The 20,515-nt window shown below is 27.0% G+C and overlaps 2 protein-coding genes across 2 annotated transcripts; both read right to left on the reverse strand.

The window, feature by feature from the left end:
* Positions 1-433: 433 nt before the first annotated feature.
* Positions 434-15,742, reverse strand: LOC128958432 (protein kinase C-binding protein NELL2-like). Its single transcript, XM_054304286.1, has 8 exons — positions 15,615-15,742; positions 2,741-2,859; positions 2,475-2,603; positions 2,263-2,353; positions 2,050-2,153; positions 1,753-1,864; positions 1,382-1,651; positions 434-657 (listed from the first exon to the last, which is right to left on the reverse strand). The coding sequence occupies exons 1-8, from the start codon at positions 15,682-15,684 to the stop codon at positions 521-523; spliced, it is 1,032 nt and encodes a 343-aa protein (XP_054160261.1). The 5' UTR covers positions 15,685-15,742; the 3' UTR covers positions 434-520.
* Positions 15,743-18,262: 2,520 nt separating this feature from the next.
* On the reverse strand, positions 18,263-20,039 carry LOC128958782 (dnaJ homolog subfamily A member 1-like). Its single transcript, XM_054304713.1, has one exon. The coding sequence runs from the start codon at positions 19,615-19,617 to the stop codon at positions 18,385-18,387; it is 1,233 nt and encodes a 410-aa protein (XP_054160688.1). The 5' UTR covers positions 19,618-20,039; the 3' UTR covers positions 18,263-18,384.
* Between the last annotated feature and the right edge of the window lie 476 nt (positions 20,040-20,515).

Below are 20,515 nucleotides of genomic sequence, written 5' to 3' on the forward strand. Positions count from 1 at the left end.
GCTTAATTACATACATATAAATTATATATATAATTGAATCTCATGTTTTCTATTATTTTTAATGGATTTCAACACCAAAATCAATAATACTAATAAAAATTTATAATATACTGTAGTAATAGTAGTAATAATAATAATACTGTAATAATACTAAAAACTTTTTTTTAATAATACACTAAAAAATGAAAATATTAATAAATAAATTATAGTTAATTGAAAACTAGAATTTAATAAAATAAATCAATTGATTTCCCTTAAAAACTTTGTATTTTGGTATTTCTTAAACTAAAAAAGACTAGAAAACTATTTTGAAATGAATATTACTTTTTATAACATTAATAAACCAAAATTAATGGTAAAATTAATCATTTGAAAAATAAAATATTAAAATACTACTAATAATAATAATGAATATTCAGTGTCACGAAAGCACTGAAAAATTTATATTATTAATACTGGAGCTAACATTTTCAACATATTTTTAAATTTATTTTTGTTGTTATTATTTTGAATATCATATTTAATTTCGGTGTTTCTTTGTCTGTCTGTTTCTGTGTCCGTCCGACTGTTGTCGAGACCTGTGATGGCTGTGATCTGTCATCAGTCTTGTATTGTCGGAATCATCGTCAGTATTGTCGGTATTGTCGGCTGAATAGTCTAATAAAATCCATATTATTATATAAATGACTTTCAAATTAGTTATCAAAAAAATTATTATTATTAAAACAACTATATATTGTCATAAAATTATAAAATATCCAATATCCAATATTAAACCCAACACCATTGTTAACAGTATATTTTGAAAAAAATGTTATACAGGTATATATATATATTCGCGCAATATATTGTATTTATTATATAATATATACAACAATATTGTCAAAATAAAATTAATGAATTAGTAATTTAAATTTTTTGTTTAACAAAAAAAAAGTTTAATTTTAATAAATTTATTTTCAAGTTATATTAGTATAATTTTTTATATATATATATAGATTTTACATTTTATTATTAGTAACATTTTGTTAATTTATTATATATATATATATATATTTAATTTGTTTTATATTAATATAATATATATACAAGTCTATAGGTATTTAATATATTAATTTTTTTAAGGATAGTATTTATTATTATTATTATTATTATTAAAAGGCCTGACTATAAATAGATAAGTTTGTACAGTAGTTTTGACAGTAGAAGAAGAAACCTCTATACCTTTGTTATCTATTTTTGTTTTAAAAATTTAAAGTATAAAAGTAATAAAAAATAATTAAAATTATTATAAAAAATATGATTAGATTTTGTATATAAGATAGAGGATATAATGTTGTGTGTGATGACAACGACTGCAACAAAACTGTAATTGACTTACCGGTACCGGCAATACATTCAAATCTATTATGCCGTCTAAATCCTTGTAAACATTCGCACTTATAGGAGCCCAATGTGTTCAAGCATTGAGTATTTTGTCCGCAATGATTGCCATCAGTGCCGCCCTTATGGTCGCACTCATTGATATCGGTACAGATGCGGCCATCGCCGTCAAAACCATCGTTACAAATACATATATATTCGGTCATCATGTTATGACAGGTCCCGTTTGTCGGGTGACAGTCATTGCCTGACCCGCAAAAATCGGTGCCTAAATAAAAAAATTAATTATTTTACAATTAGTTATCTTAAGTCACTTAATGAGTTAATAAGTGGGTAATCAATAATAATAAAAAATATATGATTGAATACCGGCGCATATTTTGCAGCACTCGTTTTCCCGATATATTTGCTGCTCAGGCGGACAGTTAAGTTTTGGACACATCGTCTCAGAGATAATTTGCTTACAACTTGTCTTTCCGTCCTTTTTTTGAAATAAAAAAAGGCCAAATACGGCATAAGTAACATATATATTGTAATTTTAATTGAATTTACAGTATCTCTCTCTCTCTCTCTCTCTCTCTCTCTCTCTCTCTCTCTCTATCATCAAACAATTAATCAATTAAATTATTTAAAAAAGTTATTTGTTTATTGCAAAAAAACACTTACATTACAAACACATTCACCACATTTGTCTTTATTGGTGCCGGTCTTTGGTGTGATCCTAATGCGTTCACCGTGTTGTAGGACCTGCTGGTTTAGATAACATGTTTCTGCATAGATATATCATAAATAGATAACAAAACAAAACATATATATTAATCATCGGCCACTAAACAACACATTAATTACAAAAAATATGTCAAAACAATATATACATACTTTTGCAAACAGGACAGCACTGGCCTTCAATATATTCGGCATTTTTACAGGGAGTCTGACACTGAATGGGTCGACAGATCACTTGTCCGCGCTATACATATACCAAACAAATTGATAAAATAAAAATAATATATAATAAATATTAATTACTATTTAAATATTTTTTTAATGACAGTAATAATAATAATAATAATAATAGTGATAATACATACAACACAAGAACAGATATCACAGTTGTGTTGCCAACTCGAGCCCTCTTCATGTATGGATCCGTTTACTACACAACTCTTAAAGCAATCGCATTCCTCCACATTCTGTAGCCTCAGCTCTGCCTCAAACAGCTATTAAATGCCAAACAAAATAATAATATATAGTTTTATTGATTTTATTCTCTCTCTCTTTTATTTTGTCATTATTTTTGCTTTTTGAGACATCAAATTAAGTCAAATAGTAATAAAAATAATAATAAATTTCTTACTCTTTCGGATAATTCTTTGATTATGTTCTCGAGTCTTATAACTGAGTTCTGTAATGACTTGAATTGACCACAAGTGGGATCAATTTGATGCTTACTTTCTTCTAATTGTGTACCTAATGCTGTAAGAGATATAAAGAGAGAAAAAAATTAAATACTTTTGAAAATTAGTTATTTTTTATATATATATAAAACATTTATAATAAAATAAGAGTAATGCAATACAAGAAATAAAATAAAATCAATTTATTTATTTAAATTAAGTCATTAATTAAGGCGCGCCTTTTTCGGGTTGAAATAATTTTTTAATGCAAATTTAATGTTTATTTTATTAGCAAAACTTAAATAGATATACAGTATACTAAATATATATATATATATTTATATATTACTTATAAAACTTACATATTGAACATAGAGTCAAACTAAGCAAATAGCAAAAACTATAATAATAATGATTATTATTATTATTATTAAATAATAGATAGCATTTATTATTAATCATATGGTAACCCATTTATTTGACGGCTTATTTAAAAGTATAGTTATTTGCTATTATTAAATAGCGAAAGATTTTTACTAAAACAAATATTTGGTGTAACTATTTTTGTTGAGAAAAACGTGTAAAGTTTTTCCGATACTTAAAAGACACACACAAACAGTCAAACAAAAATTGTTTACATTTTAGAGCAATATATGTATATATATATATTTGAATAACCAGTGCACAAATCACTTTCACGATATACTGTATATATATATATAAGTAAAATATATATATCTATCTATATAATATAAGCAACATAAAATCAAACATCAATTTTTTCAATTTACAACTTTCAATGAATTATATATACACTAAATATATGGCATATTATTTAAAAACTAAAAGTTTTTTTTCTCTCACTGAAAGTGAGAGAATCAGTCATTCAGTCAGTAAGTCAGTCACAGAAGCTTTTAGCAGTAATATCCTGAGCCATGAAAATACAGACTCTCTCTCTCTCTCTCTCTCTCTCTCATCTCTTGCTAAGTCTCGTAAAAAGTGACGGTATGTTTATTAAACAAATGGTTGAGCCCACACCACACCACACCATACCATACCAGTGCTCATAGAATTTGTTGTGTGAAATACATTTGTTGTATATGTGGACCTGAAACAACTTATATGACAATAATATACAAATTGACTAAATTATTCAAAAAAAAAAAATAAAAAGATAAAACAGTGGGCCCACTAACTAAAAAAATATATAGTCAGTAAAAGTTGGGCGCTTTAGCGCACTGGACAACAATCAGGTAATCAGGTGTCTGACTGCGATAGACAGGCCTAATAAGGTCTGAATGGGAGGCATACATACTGTATATATATACACAACTGTGTGGTCAGTAAAACACTAATAAAAATTCCAAAATTGCAAGTGATTTATGCAAAAAAGTGCCGCTGCTYTCTCTCTCTCTCTCTCTCTCTCTCTCTCTCTTTGGATGTGCTTTACTGATACTTTTTTTCACACAATTTTCACAACAGGATAGCTCACTATATTATCAACTGAGTGGTAGTTTATCTGTGATATCCCAAACCACTCATAAAAATGTTTGCTCACAACAAAAAGCTACTTTAAAAAAAATCAGTTTTGTACTCTCAGTTAATGGCAAATTTGATTTTTTTTCTCTTAAAAATCAAACAACAAAATACGAGATAAACATTTTTGCGTCAAAATATTACCTAAAAAATTAGATAACTCTCCTCTCAATAGAATTTTTATTATTCTGTTGTAATAAATCTATTTTGTTGTCAATAAAAAAAACTTTTGTAAATTATTTTATACCAATATATATATAATAGTATATATCAATATATTTTTCTAAATAATAATTTACTCTAGTTTTGCTAATGGTTTGACTAGAAAAATGTTTGCTATTTATTTTATTTTTATATTACTATTATTGTTATTGTTGTTGTTTTATAGTTTATAATATATATATATATATATATTATGTGTGGCAAATGTCACCGCCAGACACAACCACACAATTTTATAGACACAGTCATCAAAAAAAAGTTTATATATTCGGTATAATATAACATAAGTAAAACATAGACAGATTTACTTTTGTCGTATCAAATGCTACCTAACCTAACGTTGTTATGCAACGAGTATATACTAAATAAGCGTCAGTCGTCTACTATCTAATAATTTTTTTTAAAAATGTATTGTTCATTGAAAATATAGTTCAAACCATAGACCAGGTCTAAGAAATTAATATCAAGAGAGGGAGGGGAGGACAGACTCAGAGAGAGAGAGAGAGAGAGAGAGACATAAGTCAATGACTAGTCAATGCATTGATATTAGAAGAAAATATTACTATTATTTTTTTGTGGCAATACTGGAAAAATCGTTGCCATTTGTGTGACCCCAGAGAGCGAAGACTGACTTAATTTTTGTGCGATTTTGAGTGAAAAGAAAAGTTCAGCGAAAATATATAATATATATATGATATTATATTTTCTATAAATTAGTTGAGAGAAATGTAAGAAATAAATAATAGTGTAACGCGTGTGTGCGTGTGTTAGCCGGGGACTTTGAGGCGCGTGGGCTGCACGTGTCGACTGCACTGATCATTGTTATTGGGAGGAGGTATAGGTTCGTGAATTAGAGATCAATGAATATTATTGTTATACATGCAAAATGTATTGCTGTTATAACACAACACATACAATCATAATAATGGCATATCTAGTGGTGAGTGTATAACCCGTGGCGCTATTGTTACAGATCTCCTTTGGATTGCAATTTCCCATTCAATTATTACAGAATATGAGACCAACACATACATACATACATACATACATATCCATACATACCATACCATAGAGTACTACACACCAGTCATCATCGATGCCGTTGCACCGGCAGCTAAGTCAGCACTGATGGTAGATATGTAAGGCTACTGTTGTGCAGCTGCAACACACAGCACACTGCAGGATATAGTCGACATACAAACTACCGGATCTGTTATATGAATTGAATTTATGATCCCTTTTTGCAATATATCGCTAAGTTTTTAAGAGAGCGACAGAGAGAGAGAGAGAGAGAGAGAGAGAGATTTCTGCAGTTCAATCTTACAGATGTCTCCAACCATTAGTTTTCCTCAATTTTTAAATAGTTGTTTTAATCCTATGATTTGCAAATGATTAAACCTAGAAAATATGCCTTTAATCCAATATAAAATTAGTCCATCAGTCAATTTAGATGATTAATAGCTAACTTTGCATAAAACACCGGTATATCTATGGCTATAAATATATTAATATGAAATCTAATTTATATATATACTTTATAAATAATAAATTGCATGTTTTGCTTTTTTTAGCTCATAAAACATATAATCGTGTCATCGATTAATGAATTTTATAGATTTTTTTGCATTGCAAACAATATAACTATATATATATATTTCATTTATTATTTGAGAGAGAATATCTATAGTAGTATCAGTTATGGCATTAATACATATTTATGCAATAAATTTATTTATTAAAAAAACAGTTTAATATAAACAATTTTTCAGTGATTTAGTATACAGTGTTTTTATAGATATTAATATTATTTATCGGATAAATTTACTTTTTTTAGTAAAATATATATTTTAATATTTTTTCTCTCTTTAATCCCTCATAACATGTATATGTAAACATAAATTCATCAAAAAATATTAATAATATTATTTTTATTACTATAGCTATAACTTTCGTCTGAATAGGATATTCGTAGAAATGGTAATACTGTATAATAATAATAATAACTGTTATAATAGTCATATACTGTATATAAATTTATATTTATATTAGTTTAATATATATAATATATTGATTATTACCATTTGGAAAAATATATAGCAATGTATTATAGATGTATTAAAATGCTTGAAAAGCTGCGAGAAAAGCCATTGAGTGAGTGAGTGAATGAGTGAGAGTAGGTATTGAGTGAGTATTGACAGATGCAAAGTAAAAGTGGAGGTTTTTAGCCGCAAATGTTAGACAGTCTGCAGACAATTATTTGGCAGCAAAAAGAAAGTAAAAACTTATTGAAATGAAACGACAAGTAAGAGTGGAAAGACTACAAGACCTGGTTTTGTTATAAGTTTGTGAGGGCCAGTGACCATACCATACCTTACCAATACAATACTATATATATATACAGTATTATAGTATGTCATACCATAGCATACCTTACAGCATAGCATAACACCTGTGACAGGTGTGCCTACAAATGAGGGGGTGGTTGAGGGATGTTGGTATGGATATGGATATTTGGTGAGCACTTACTGCTGGTTTCGGTGGTAAGCTCTCATTCACTCTCACTTTGGACAAGGATATGCATATATATACAAATATATATCTCTCTGTTATTAGCATAAGGATGTGTACAAATCAACTTATGTTACACTGTTTTGTTTAAACAGTTAACAAATACTAAATATCCTAAATACCTCAAAAAAAACCAGTCATCAAAACTATATTATTATTCACTTTATAATATAGTCATTTAGAGTAAAACACATAAATCCCATTTACAAACTATGGTACAATGCCTGTCCAAAAATTACCTACCCGACCCACCACTACCACCCTCATCACAGAGAGACACTTAAAAGTTGTGTTTAAGCATAACTTAAGAAAAATTTAATTTTATTTAAATAGCTAAAAGTGTTCAAATATTTAAAAATAAAACATCGTTTCGAGTGCTAATGAACTTCAATGAATTCAATAGAAATAAATGCTTTTATAGACATAACAATAACAAAAACTTTTATTCAAAAACCCTAATAACTTAAAGAAAAAAGTACTTTAAATTCATTATTAATCCAAATTAATTCAATTTATTTTCCAAGAAAAAGGGTTAAAAACATTTTTTATGTTTAAATCATTAATTAGGAATTACTTTAAACGTCTGAAAGAGAGAGAGAGAGAGAGAGAGAGAGAGAGAGAGAGAGAGAGAGAGAGATAATCCTGTCAGTCAAATAAGTCAATCTTATTTATATATATATAATGTAATAAAAAAGTTAATAAATATTTAATGACTTGTATTGGGCATTGCTTAACAAACATCAATTTATTATTTGTTAAGTAAGTGTGTTTCGTAAAGTATTAAAACTATTTTTTTTATAATTTCAACTTTATATAAAGTATTTTTTTATATAACAACCATAAACACAAATGAAAAAAATCTACAATGATTTATATGCTTTTTTTATATATCACATATAACTGATTTAACTGATTTTCAATCACACTATAAACACTTCAATAACTGTATGTTCAATACAATCTCACTCCTGATATCAGGAGAGGGAGAGAGAGAGAGAGAGAGAGAGAGAGAGAGAGAGAGAGAGAGAGAGAGAGAGAGAGAGAGAGAGAGAGAGAGAGAGAGAGAGAGAGAGAGAGAGTAATGTCTATTACAGTTGAAAGAGTTCATTGAAAAAACACTGTACTCTTGGAATAGTATTAAATACCTGTTTCTATAGAAACTTTATGTTATTAATCATTGAACTTATCATTTATATATATATTTATATAAATAATAGCATTTTCCATAAATTTTTATTAGTTTTATTATGTTTTTTAAATTTATTTGTGACCACAAAAAAATGTGGACAAAAATGTCAAAATCAGTATATATAAATAGTGTCAATAAATATTAGTTAATCTATATTGTAATAATAAGTAGTATTGTAAAAATAAGTTTCAAGTAAAACACATCCCATTAGATAATTAATGATAAATAAAATTTACTTTAACATGTTATTACCTGTTTATACAGTAAATTAATAGTGTGTGTGTGTGTGTGTGTGTGTGTGTGTGAATGTACACTTTAGTTGTTGTATAATAATAGCTGTATATAAATGTGTGTGATTTCAATCTTATTTATTAAATTTATTGCCACAAATATTACATTACACTAAGACATTATGCGGTCATTGAATTAATTAAGGAAAACGGTTTTTGGCATTTCAAATATATATATATATTAATACATTTAGTTTACAATTCAAATATATATTAAGTATACAACTACTGTATATATATATCGAAATTAAATCACAAATATAGTGTTGAACTACTTGTGAAATAACAAACATTTCCCAGAAATTATCGGTTGTTTTTTTACCAAAATAAAAAATAATATAATAAATAAATTGCATAAAATTAGTTGACAATACAATTTAGTTAACATTTTTTTCAAGTTAATGTATGATTTGGGATAAGCTGTTAGCTTTATTTGCCATTTTATGGGCTAATGTCGAGCAATTCATCGGCATTTATAGTATAATAAACTACTGCTTAACGGATTAACTGATTTTTTATGTCTTTACGGCGATTATAGCGTTAGTATTATGACAAACATATAGATATATAAACTAAAGAAAAAAAGAGACGAAAAATAACAATAATAGGCTTAAACTGATTGCTCGTATCATAAGTGTATTCAATGTTTCACTTTTTTTCGAGACCAAAGAATCCTAATATTTATTATGGTTTGTATTCAATTCAAAACTTAGAGCCCACACATAAAATAAAAAGTTTTTTTTTCATTCAAATAATAATAAAGTTATAGCAGCTGTCAGTTGAGCTGTCATTACAAGCAATTCACTTACATATATAAATATATATTGTATTATACATTGAATTCAATTTTGGTATGCATTGTGACTGGCAGTGACTGACTATTGTGTGTGTATATCAATATGTTATTATAACTAACTGTTGATTCATTATAATAAAAACCAAATTATTTAATGATATAAACAAAATGTCAAAATAATCGGATTAACTATTTTCTTGTTAAATAATTTATGTCTCAATCCATTCAAAATTTGCAAAACTAATAATAATAGCCTTTAATCATAATATGATTTATACATATATATGAAAAAGAGAGAAAAAACAGATTATAAATTAATTTATTTTTGTGATTTAATTCTAACAGTTAATAAATTTTCCGCCAAAAAAACTCATTTGTAAATCTATTATATAATATTTATTTATAACTCAATATTATTTACTGTATATCAAGAGAGTTAATGATACAAACTAATGGATCATTTGATGAATAAATAATTTATACACAAAATACCAGTAAATGACAAATAAACGAATTATATTATATAAGTTGGAAAACACTTTTGACAGATATATATTAAAACAAAATAAAAACAAAATTTCAAACAACTTAATAATAATAATAATGTTTAAACAAATATTGCATTTCACAAATAGTTTACATAATTACGGCAAACCACCAGCCATTAACTCTAACAGTTTGATATCATTATGACATTATGCATATTAACAAATATACCAATATATAAATTTATATATATATATATATTAATATATCTAAATGAAATTTAATATATTAAATATATTGAATTAACTTTCAATCTCTTCAAAAAAATTTTTTTATTTTGTTTTGTTTAATATATGAATTCCTCAATGTCTGCAAAAATTACAGTATATTTCAGGTCATATAGTTTATATGAAACATGTCTGAAACATTAGTTTTTAAAATACAAAAAATTGTTTATCGATGTTTGCAGAAGAAAGAAAAATTGATATATTATTGTTGTGTTTGACTTTTTTTAAAAAAAAAACTAAAGAAAAATTCTATAATAAAAAAATTGTTCACTAAGTAAATAACTCATAAGTTTTATCTGTATATTATTATTATTATTAAATACTAACAGTTAGTTTATATGATTGAGACAAACATTTAACAAATATATAAACTGCAAACTACTCTATTGGTGTTTGTTTGAAAAAAAGGCATTGAAATGTGTAGTAATTTTTCCTATTAAACTTACTGACAAATCCATTATCTCAATACATAAACACATTATATATATATATACCAGCAATCATTGCCACACACATACACACACACCATATAAAACAAGATATGCTTTTAAAAGATTTTCTGAAAAATAAATAGACATTTACTGAAAGGATAGAGAATTGTTAACATTTTTATATAGGAATAGAAATAAAAGTGAGGTATTTATATATATATATATATATATATATATATATATATATATCAATAGTTATAACTGGTATGGCTATGAAAAGCGGTCTATTTTCCGGTTTGACAGAACATCACTCCAGGATATCCTTTTCCATCTAATGGTTTGAGACACCAGCGCTGGTCCGCACAATCCCATTGCATCCATTCATCCATCCATCCAACTCTCTCTCTCTCTCTCATTGTTCATCACAATTGAAATGCTGTTAGAGATGACTATTTTGACGATATTTGAAGACCCGGTTTTATCTGTTTAGTACACGAATCACTACACCCTAACCGTTCAATTAAGGACTATATTAGTTGGACATAAAAACTAGATCATAACATTTAAGTTGCTTTTATAATATAATGCAATCACTTTGCCTGTAAATGTATTCCTTAATAATAATATGACATTTTTCATATAAAATATCAATATTACATTATATTCAATAATAAATAAAAACCGTTACTTATATATATATATAATATTTATTGTGCTATAATAGCGCAAATATAGTTGCGAATCATTAATTTGGACAAACATTTACGATGTTATATAATGTTGTAAATTGTGGACAATTATATTATATAATGTAATGTAATGGCAGATATTGGACGCTAGCCTCGAGTCAAACCAATATATAAATTAAATAATAAATTCTCGGAAATATATCGCAAAAGAAAAACCATTGGTTGCGGAAAAATAACGATAAGATGAGAGTCATAGTCACGATATAGTCATAGATATAGTCAAACAAACAACTATTGAACTTAAGAGAGCAAAAGATAGACAGACTGACAGATAGACTAGTGATTTGCTATAAAAAACTAATTATACAAAAAAATAAAACTTTTGAAAAAGCAATAAATTCTAAATAAATAATATAAATATTTTAAAATATTATATTTATTTATAAAAATAAAAAAGTTTAATTAATTCATATTTTTACGCCCAGTTTAACAGTCAAATTATTATTCAATGGATATTTACTTTTCATTAATACTGTATATGTCAAACATTTTTGTTTAATTTAATATTTTGTATTTTTATAAATTACCTTATATTATTTGAGAAAATTAAAAAAAACTAGAATAATTAAGATAAATATTAAATAAAGAAAATAAATAATGAAAATAAATAATGAAAAAAATAAGATACAAAAATAAGATAAACATTTTAAAAAACAATTTTGTCTTTTATTTAATATGTTTAAAAAAAAAGTGAAAAGCATTTGTAATTACAATGCTATTACAATTATTGTAATGTATTTTTTTTATTACATACAGCTATTTTGTGATTCAAAGAAATTTCCGAAATAAAATAAAAACAAGTAATAAAAAGCAAATAAAGTGTTAAACGTTTTTGTGTTAATTAAAATAAATTTTATACACATTTAAAGTAATTTTTATTTGCAACATAAGCATAATGTGTAACCATATGGACATATAAAATAAAAGTAAAAAAGTTTTTTATTTTCGCAATTTTTATATACAGTTTTATTTTATTTGTTGTGTTGAAAATTCTGTATAATTTTTTAAGCTGTTCTCCTAATTTATTGTTCAAACAGATAAAAAAATATTTATATATAAATCGTGTCTCTATTGTAAATTGAAAAATATATTGCAAATCAATACATATAAATTTATACTGTATTATAAAAGAGTAACACACACACACACTTATATATATAACAGATGATATAGTTTTATTGTATATGTGGTATTTGTTGGTGCATTTTGAGCACATATTGCAAATATGAAACAAAAAAACAATTGATAGCTACCAATAGATACCAACAATTTATGTATCGCTGCTGTCATACAGTAAATATAATAATGTATTGCATATGAAATTATTACTAATTTCAGTCATAATAAACTATCACAATATTATTAAATAAAATATCAATTGAAACCAATAATACTATAGTATATATATATATATATACGACATGCAATTGAGGCTTAGGTAGCGCTCGCCATAAGTTGAGAGCTTGAGGTATCACCTGCTCTCTTGTATAGTGCAATGTGTTTTAAGAGTGTCTGTATTTGTATGGATGGTATGGATGACCGGTTGAACGGACGGCTGTCTCACTTTACGCTACAGTGCACTGACTTATTTTGTTAGGAGTTTGAGGAGACATTTGTTGTGCACATTATGGTCACTACAAGGTATTACTGATATATTGATATATATATATATATATATATATATATATATATATATAGTATAGTAGAGACCTGAGGTCAGGCACGAGACACTGTCAGCACACACACGACCTAACAGTGCTATTACTAATGAGATGTAAAGCAACTCATTATTAGGACATTTTAAAATTCAATTTTTATTTTGTCCGCAACAAAAATCTGTTCCCTTTCGGCGATAGACAAGTAGTTTTCTGGTGTCGGAAATCCACTATAAAAACCACATAAATCTATACATACCTATGCTATATATTTTTGAATATTAGTTTCGGAAATAATTACATTTGTTGTCATTTCTATAAGTTATAGTCAAATCGTTGCAATTTATTTTTAAATATATCTAACTTATAATACTTTTTTTTGATTGACAAAATTTATAGTATAGTATACAGTATACTGAAGTTGAATCTTTTATTATGTTAATTGTCGAGGAAAGCTAACTGTCTATCAATATATCAATATTACTGTATATACTGTATAAATAATAATAATTCATATGATAGATAGAAATTTCCTATTAGAGAGGAAAGACCATACATATTGACTGTTGTTAATAATGAATATACAGTGAATAAATAAAAATTGCTATTTTTGTTTTTAAAAATTTTAACGTTATGGTCAGCAAAGCATAAAATAAGCAATACCTTAATGATAGAGCAATATAATATCCAAATATTATATATATATATGAATATAACAGTTAGATTGCCAGTTATACTGTGTATAATATATAGTTTAAGTATATAATAGAGCGCATCATTTTCAGAAACTACAACCACCACAATATCATCATTGAATAGTAGTATTGATAGATAGAAAGTTTGTATATTATTAGAAACAGTAAGTGATAGGGGAGAGAGAGAGAGAGAGAGAGAGAGAGAGAGAGAGAGAGAAATGCCTGCCATATGTTTATAAACAGTTATATCATATATTCAGCAATTACTGTATTATTATTATTATATGATGATAATATTTTACGCTTAATTTGTTATTTGCTAACAAACTCAGTATACAGTATAATATGGCCCCAACAAAATTAACAGTCCTCTCATATTATAATTTTATTATTATCATATATTAATAATAATAATTTTTTGGTATTATTTTGATGCCATACAACTAATCTCGTATCACTTATGCATCTGTTTAGACTTAGAGACTGTTTTTTTTCTCTCTCTCTTTCCTATTATTAAACTTTAATTTAACATCACTTGTGTTTTTTAATATCATATTATTTAACTATCAAAAAATAAAATACATTTACTAACTTATAGTATAGTTTTCCGTATGACATAAGGATTACTACAAGCCGTAAGGATTACACACATATATTTCAACTTATTTTCTTTTTATTTTTTTTGTGTTGAAAAAACATAACTTATCTGATAAATAATGGATCGGCTTATCGTTTCATAGATTATAAGCCAATTTATTATTACTCCTTTACTTTTTTAAAACAAAACATTTCATTTGTTTTATGAAAAAATATAACTTCAAATAATGTATAAATAAAACAAAACCTTTATAGTTTCGTTAAATATACATACAATATGTATAGTAAATAAAATAGCAATAATAATTTATAAGATTTTAAGTTTTTATAAAAGTTTATGCATTAAAATTCGATACAAACTGCGAAAATCGATAAAATTCAATACTAAATAACAGTATAATCGATGACATGTATTGCATATGAAATAATTTTTTGTTTGTTGGTCTCAAACAACAAAATTTATGCATTGATTTGTTTTTATATGCGTTCAAAAAAATATATATATATTAAGAAATAAATCACAAGTAAACTAACTGACGGCGATCTGACATCACATTAGACATCAGGTTTAAGGTTTCCTTCCAGTGATGATCAGTCAGTCAGTCAATATATAGGAGATGAATGAACTTATGTTTTTCATATTTACATTTGTTAATAGTTTTCAAAAAATATAATAATTTATTATTATTATTATTATTTGAAACATTTAAAAAAAGACTTTTCACAGCTATTAATCCCCATAAAAATATTATGTTATACACTATTATTACATTGCATTTAAAGTTTTTAAAGTGTTTTTATAGAAATTTATGTATGTTTAGTCACTCAACATAAACCCAGTGAAATGTTTCAATACTAAGCGCTAGTATTATTGATATGTATTGTATATATATATATATAATTTATATACGGTTATAATAATAATACTGTTTACAATGATTATAATAGCTTTGAAATACAGTATCTATTTATAATATATTATATGTGTGCATACAATTTATATTTAGCAAAATAGGCTGAAAATTAAAGAGAGAGAGAGAGAGAGAGAGAGAGAGATCTCAGTGAGAATTCAATGACTCCTTTCTTTTCGAGAGTCAATCCATTTAATCGTCGGATTGTTTGACAAATAAAATGTTAATTTAGTCTAACAATAATGTCTGAACACTTTTATAGTGGCATTTACTGTATATATATATATATATCGACTATTTTTCAAAGTGGAAATTATCAGATTATATATATATATATAGAGGTGACATACAGACAGTACTATATGATAGAGTATAATACAGTATTAAAATTAGTTTGAAAAATTCTAGTAGTGATGACATACCCGATGAATTGGTGACTAGTGTTGTGATAAGTAGTAGAATTGAGACGACTATATTCTTCACCATAAACATTGGCACCAATACTGGGACTACCCGTAGGGCACTGGCATCCAAGTTATGTCCATTTACACACTTTGTCAGCACAGCATTATTATTATTATTATTATTGTGATAATAATTACAATCATTATTATTATCTAAATTATTATTAAATTTATTAATACAATAGTCTCGTCGTTGATGTTGCTGTTGGGCTATATGTAGCAACTTTTGGGCCCACTTTTGTACAGTCAGTCTGTAGTTACACATAATTTAATAGATTATTATTATTATTATTATTATATTTCAATTAATAAGTTTAATGGGTGAAAATTGTTGACATTTTTTTCGTAGGGGTGACAAACTTACAGTAAATAATAACAATATTTCATTTTAATATTTCATAGACATTTACTTGAGTTATACGTGGCTTCAAAATTATAAATCAAACTGTATATGTCGTTAATAAATACAGTGTATATATTTTTTTGTGAATATATTATCAAAAAAAAATAGTATTATTATTATTATATTTTTCGCATATGAATAAAATGTGAGAAATAATAATTATAATATTAAAAAAAAAGTTGGGTTTCAATGATTCAGTGGATTCAGTAATAAGTTATAATAGTAGTGATTCATACCCATTGGAAACTCTCATTAAATTCATTTCATTCATACATTTATTATATTTTATATTGTATTTTATCGCTCGAAACACTAAATTCTGTATAACAGTAATAATGAACTTCTCGTTCAATAATAATATTGATATTATATTATATTAAGTTGAATGCAATAGAGTGAGAGATACATATGTCATATAATAATATGCATATTACTGTACATAACAATTGCAATACACTATTATTGTCAAACAACAAGAGATATTATGATAATATAATAATAATAAAAAAGTAATGCAAACAAAATTATTATCAATAATCAAATGAAAAATAAATAAATAAATATAAATTGATTCAATCGTTTTATTTGATGAATCAATGAAGCAATTAGTTGTAAAACATTATTTGATAGATCGCTTGGGAATCGATATTATGGTTATTAAAAAAAGTTTGGTCTCTCACAGGCAATCAGCAGCACTGTTACCTCTCGACAAACTACTTGAGCACTGTTTGACTGTTTGGAGTGAAGCATACGAATACTGATCGGAAAGTGAGAGAGCACACAGAGCACAGCCACCAGAGCACAGGCAGATCAGTCCATACCATACAGCATAAGGCATATAGTATGCCATATACCAGCCAGTCATGTATATATCAGTATATCTAAGCCCTAATTTGTATTTGTAACGCACGACAAACATTTTTCACATCGAAAATATATAGACCTACGGGTGCGGTGACACACCATTCCCATCTATTGGCACTTTGGTTGTCCAGGAGATATGTTTTGTGTGCCGTATATACACATACATAGAGAGAAAAAAAAACCTATCAGTCACTGATAAGACATATAACCAAAGGTGTGTTTTATTGTATGCCAATGCCATCAACAGTGAAAAAAATAATATGAGACTCAAAGACACCGACACAATAGCAAACAGAGACCTATCAGTATAGTATTGCACCATCACTGAATGCCCACCCCTACTACATACCAATCATTTAATTATTATCAGTTATCTCTCTCTCTCTCTCTCTCTCTCTCTCTCTCTCTCTCTCTCTCTCTCTCTCTCTCTCTCTCTATCGGAAAATATTTGACCAAATAATCCCAAATATCATTTTATTATTAGCTCAAAGTCTTAAATGGTAATTGAATTATAATTGGAAAATTTTTGTGTCTCTTTTCATTTATTTCTACAATTTTTTTACAGTTAAGCCCCAAAAGATTTAAATAAAATGATTCATTCACTAAATTATAGTGTTTTCAAACTTATCAAACATTGTTGTTGTTGTTGAATGAAATTATTAAGTAATATACTATAATATAAGTATAGTATATGATATAACAATTAAAGTCCGTTTTGTCAACAATTATACATTTATATTTATATAGTAGTATTATTTATATAGTGAATATTATAATAATTTATATGATAATTATAGTCAAGTTTTAATATCAAGTTTTTTAGAGGTATTTGTAAGTTATATATATTACCTTTACATTGAAACAAACAGTTACATCATTGCCCTCTTGTGTACTCAAATGAGTTGACAATCAATTTTAAGTACAATTTGTTGAATCAATCAAAAAAAAAGTTAGTATTAAAACATTATTAATGATAATAATAAAAAATAATTACCGGTACTTATTTTTGGATGCAATTATTTATTTATAAACAAATTAAAAATACAATTATACTATTGATTAAATAATAGCAACCAAATCGTAATTGTATTACGAAAATAGTAATACATATAACAAACCTTAAATAATTAGATATTTTTATTTATTTATTTAATTATAAATTTCCTATAAACGGGAAAACAAATGATTTATACAATCAATTGGTAAAAATGAAAATTAAGTTAATAATAATAATAATATAAAAATAACATTAAAATTTTCTTAACTATTTTAAAAAAGAAGGTAAAATTGAATATATCTAATATATTTATAATATATATATATAAATATGTATATTATAATAGTAATTGAAATAAAAGGCTTTCCATATACTTATAATAACTTAATCCGTAATAGTGTTTATATATAAAACAATATATATTATAAATAATGAAAATTCAATTAATTAAAAATAATAATATGTTAATGAGTGGCGCACTGGACCCGTGGGTCGTGTGAGTGTTCATAGCCGTCTTCATCATATTCTGGATTATGCCGGGACTGTTGTACCCGTTCCTGTTCAATATCCATGTCCATCAGTGTCACCTCTTCCACTGGTTGATCACCGGCGGGCATCTCGACCTGAGGCCGAGGCGGCAAAATGTTCTCCAATTGAGACACAAATACGGGATCAATATGTTTTGGAAAGTCAACCAAAAACTGGACAATTAGCTTTCCCTTTTCAAATGGATTCCTATATCGAGGCATACCCTCACCGATCACACATTTTACTGATCCGTGTTTAATGACTTCACCGGGCAGTGAAGTCAACACTAATGTCCTGTTGTCCAATGTTTTGATGCCCTTTTGAAAGCCACACAACGCTTCAGTGAGTGTGAGGTCAAGATTGACGAGTAGATCTTCCGTACGGACTCTCTTGAATAGAAGATGTTCTTTTTCATCCAACACCACAATGATATCGCCGGCCATTTCAAGTCCCGGTTCCATATCTCCTTCACCGGTAAATGCAATTTTCTGTCCGTCTTCCATACCTTTATCGATATGAACTTCGAGTATTTTCTTGTCTTTGCTAACCTTTTTTCCATCGCATTGTTTGCATCGATCTTTGGCGGCAATTCGTTCACCTCTTCCGCCACAATCCGAGCACACCGTTTGAATTTGTTGGACAATCGATGGGCCCAAGTGTTCGACCCGCAGTTGCATACCACTGCCGCGACAATTGTTGCACCTTTCGGGACCTACAGCAGGATTTTTAGTGCCACTTCCCTGGCATTTCTCACAGATAATCTTCTTCTGTATCGACAGCTTACGAGTGGCGCCATTATACAGCTCTTCCAGTGTCACAGACATTTGATAAACAACGTCTTTACCGCGTTTTGGTCCGCGTTCGGGTCGTCGACCACCCATATTGAAGAACATGTCGAAGATGTCCATCGGTGACGAGAAACCGCTGCCGCCACCACCGACACCGCCTTCTTTGATGGCCTGTTCGCCACCGCTATCATAGATGCGGCGTTTGTTCTCATCGGATAGTACTTCGTAGGCCTGACTAATCAGTTTGAATTGTTCGCCTTCATTGGGATTCTTGTCCGGGTGATACTTCAGGGCCAACTTGCGGTAGGCCTTCTTCAGCTCATCCGGCGTACAGCTCGGCTTTACTCCCAGTATATCATAATAAGCTGTCTCTTTGACCATAGTTTCCGATGATATGGATGTTATAGCGCGACCACTAGTGAAGAATTGTTTTTAAAAAAACCCAACTCTTGTTTTGTTTCAACGATGGATCAAAATTCGTCTGTCGAGTCAGTGATTCCGGTTAAAGCCAATCAATAAACTGAATGTTTGTTTGTTTGGATCAAATAATACCAGTTGTGGTGATATATATATATAACAACGGTTTAAATGTCTTCAGACTTTTATAATTGTTTTTTTCTTTTGTCTGTTAAGACATAAAACCACTTAATGTCCAAACAGTGTGTTATTAGTGGTGTTGTAATAATAATGAAGTGATTTCACTGTTTTGTTATAATATTTATTTCAATGGGTTTTTGTACTTCAAAAGCACTAATGAATGGCAACACAGAGTTAAAGGCAAACCAAACATAAAACACTCGATCAATGCGTTTCACCGAAATTTCTAGAAGAAAATTATAATTCATTCATAGAGTACGTCACAAATACACAACAATACAACTCTAACTACAAATGATATAAATTTAATAAAATTGAGAAAAAAAAAGTTTAAACTTTTGTTTTTTTTGTGTTTTTTTTAGCTTAACAACTATTGAATGATATTAAGTACAGGTAATTTATATTATTTTAGTAAACTAATTAATTATTAAAATTATTTTTTTTAAAATTTTATAAATATGTTATTTGTAAAAACAAAAATTATTTTTCAAATTTTCAATAATAAGAATTATTATTATTATTATTAAAAATAAGTTATTTATTCTAATGTATCGAATATTCAATTAGTTTGACGTAATTTAATCCGAAGTTCTGATTCTGAACACTGCATACAATTGACATTACGTTATAAATGTAATGTATTTCTAGAAAACACTAAAAACATTATACCGTATATAACTTC

The sequence above is a fragment of the Oppia nitens genome, unplaced genomic scaffold (genome assembly GCF_028296485.1).
Source record: "Oppia nitens isolate AA-2021 unplaced genomic scaffold, nextdenovo-longstitch-racon4-pilon3 scaffold3_pilon_pilon_pilon, whole genome shotgun sequence".
In the NCBI taxonomy this organism is placed as follows: Eukaryota; Metazoa; Arthropoda; class Arachnida; order Sarcoptiformes; family Oppiidae; genus Oppia; species Oppia nitens.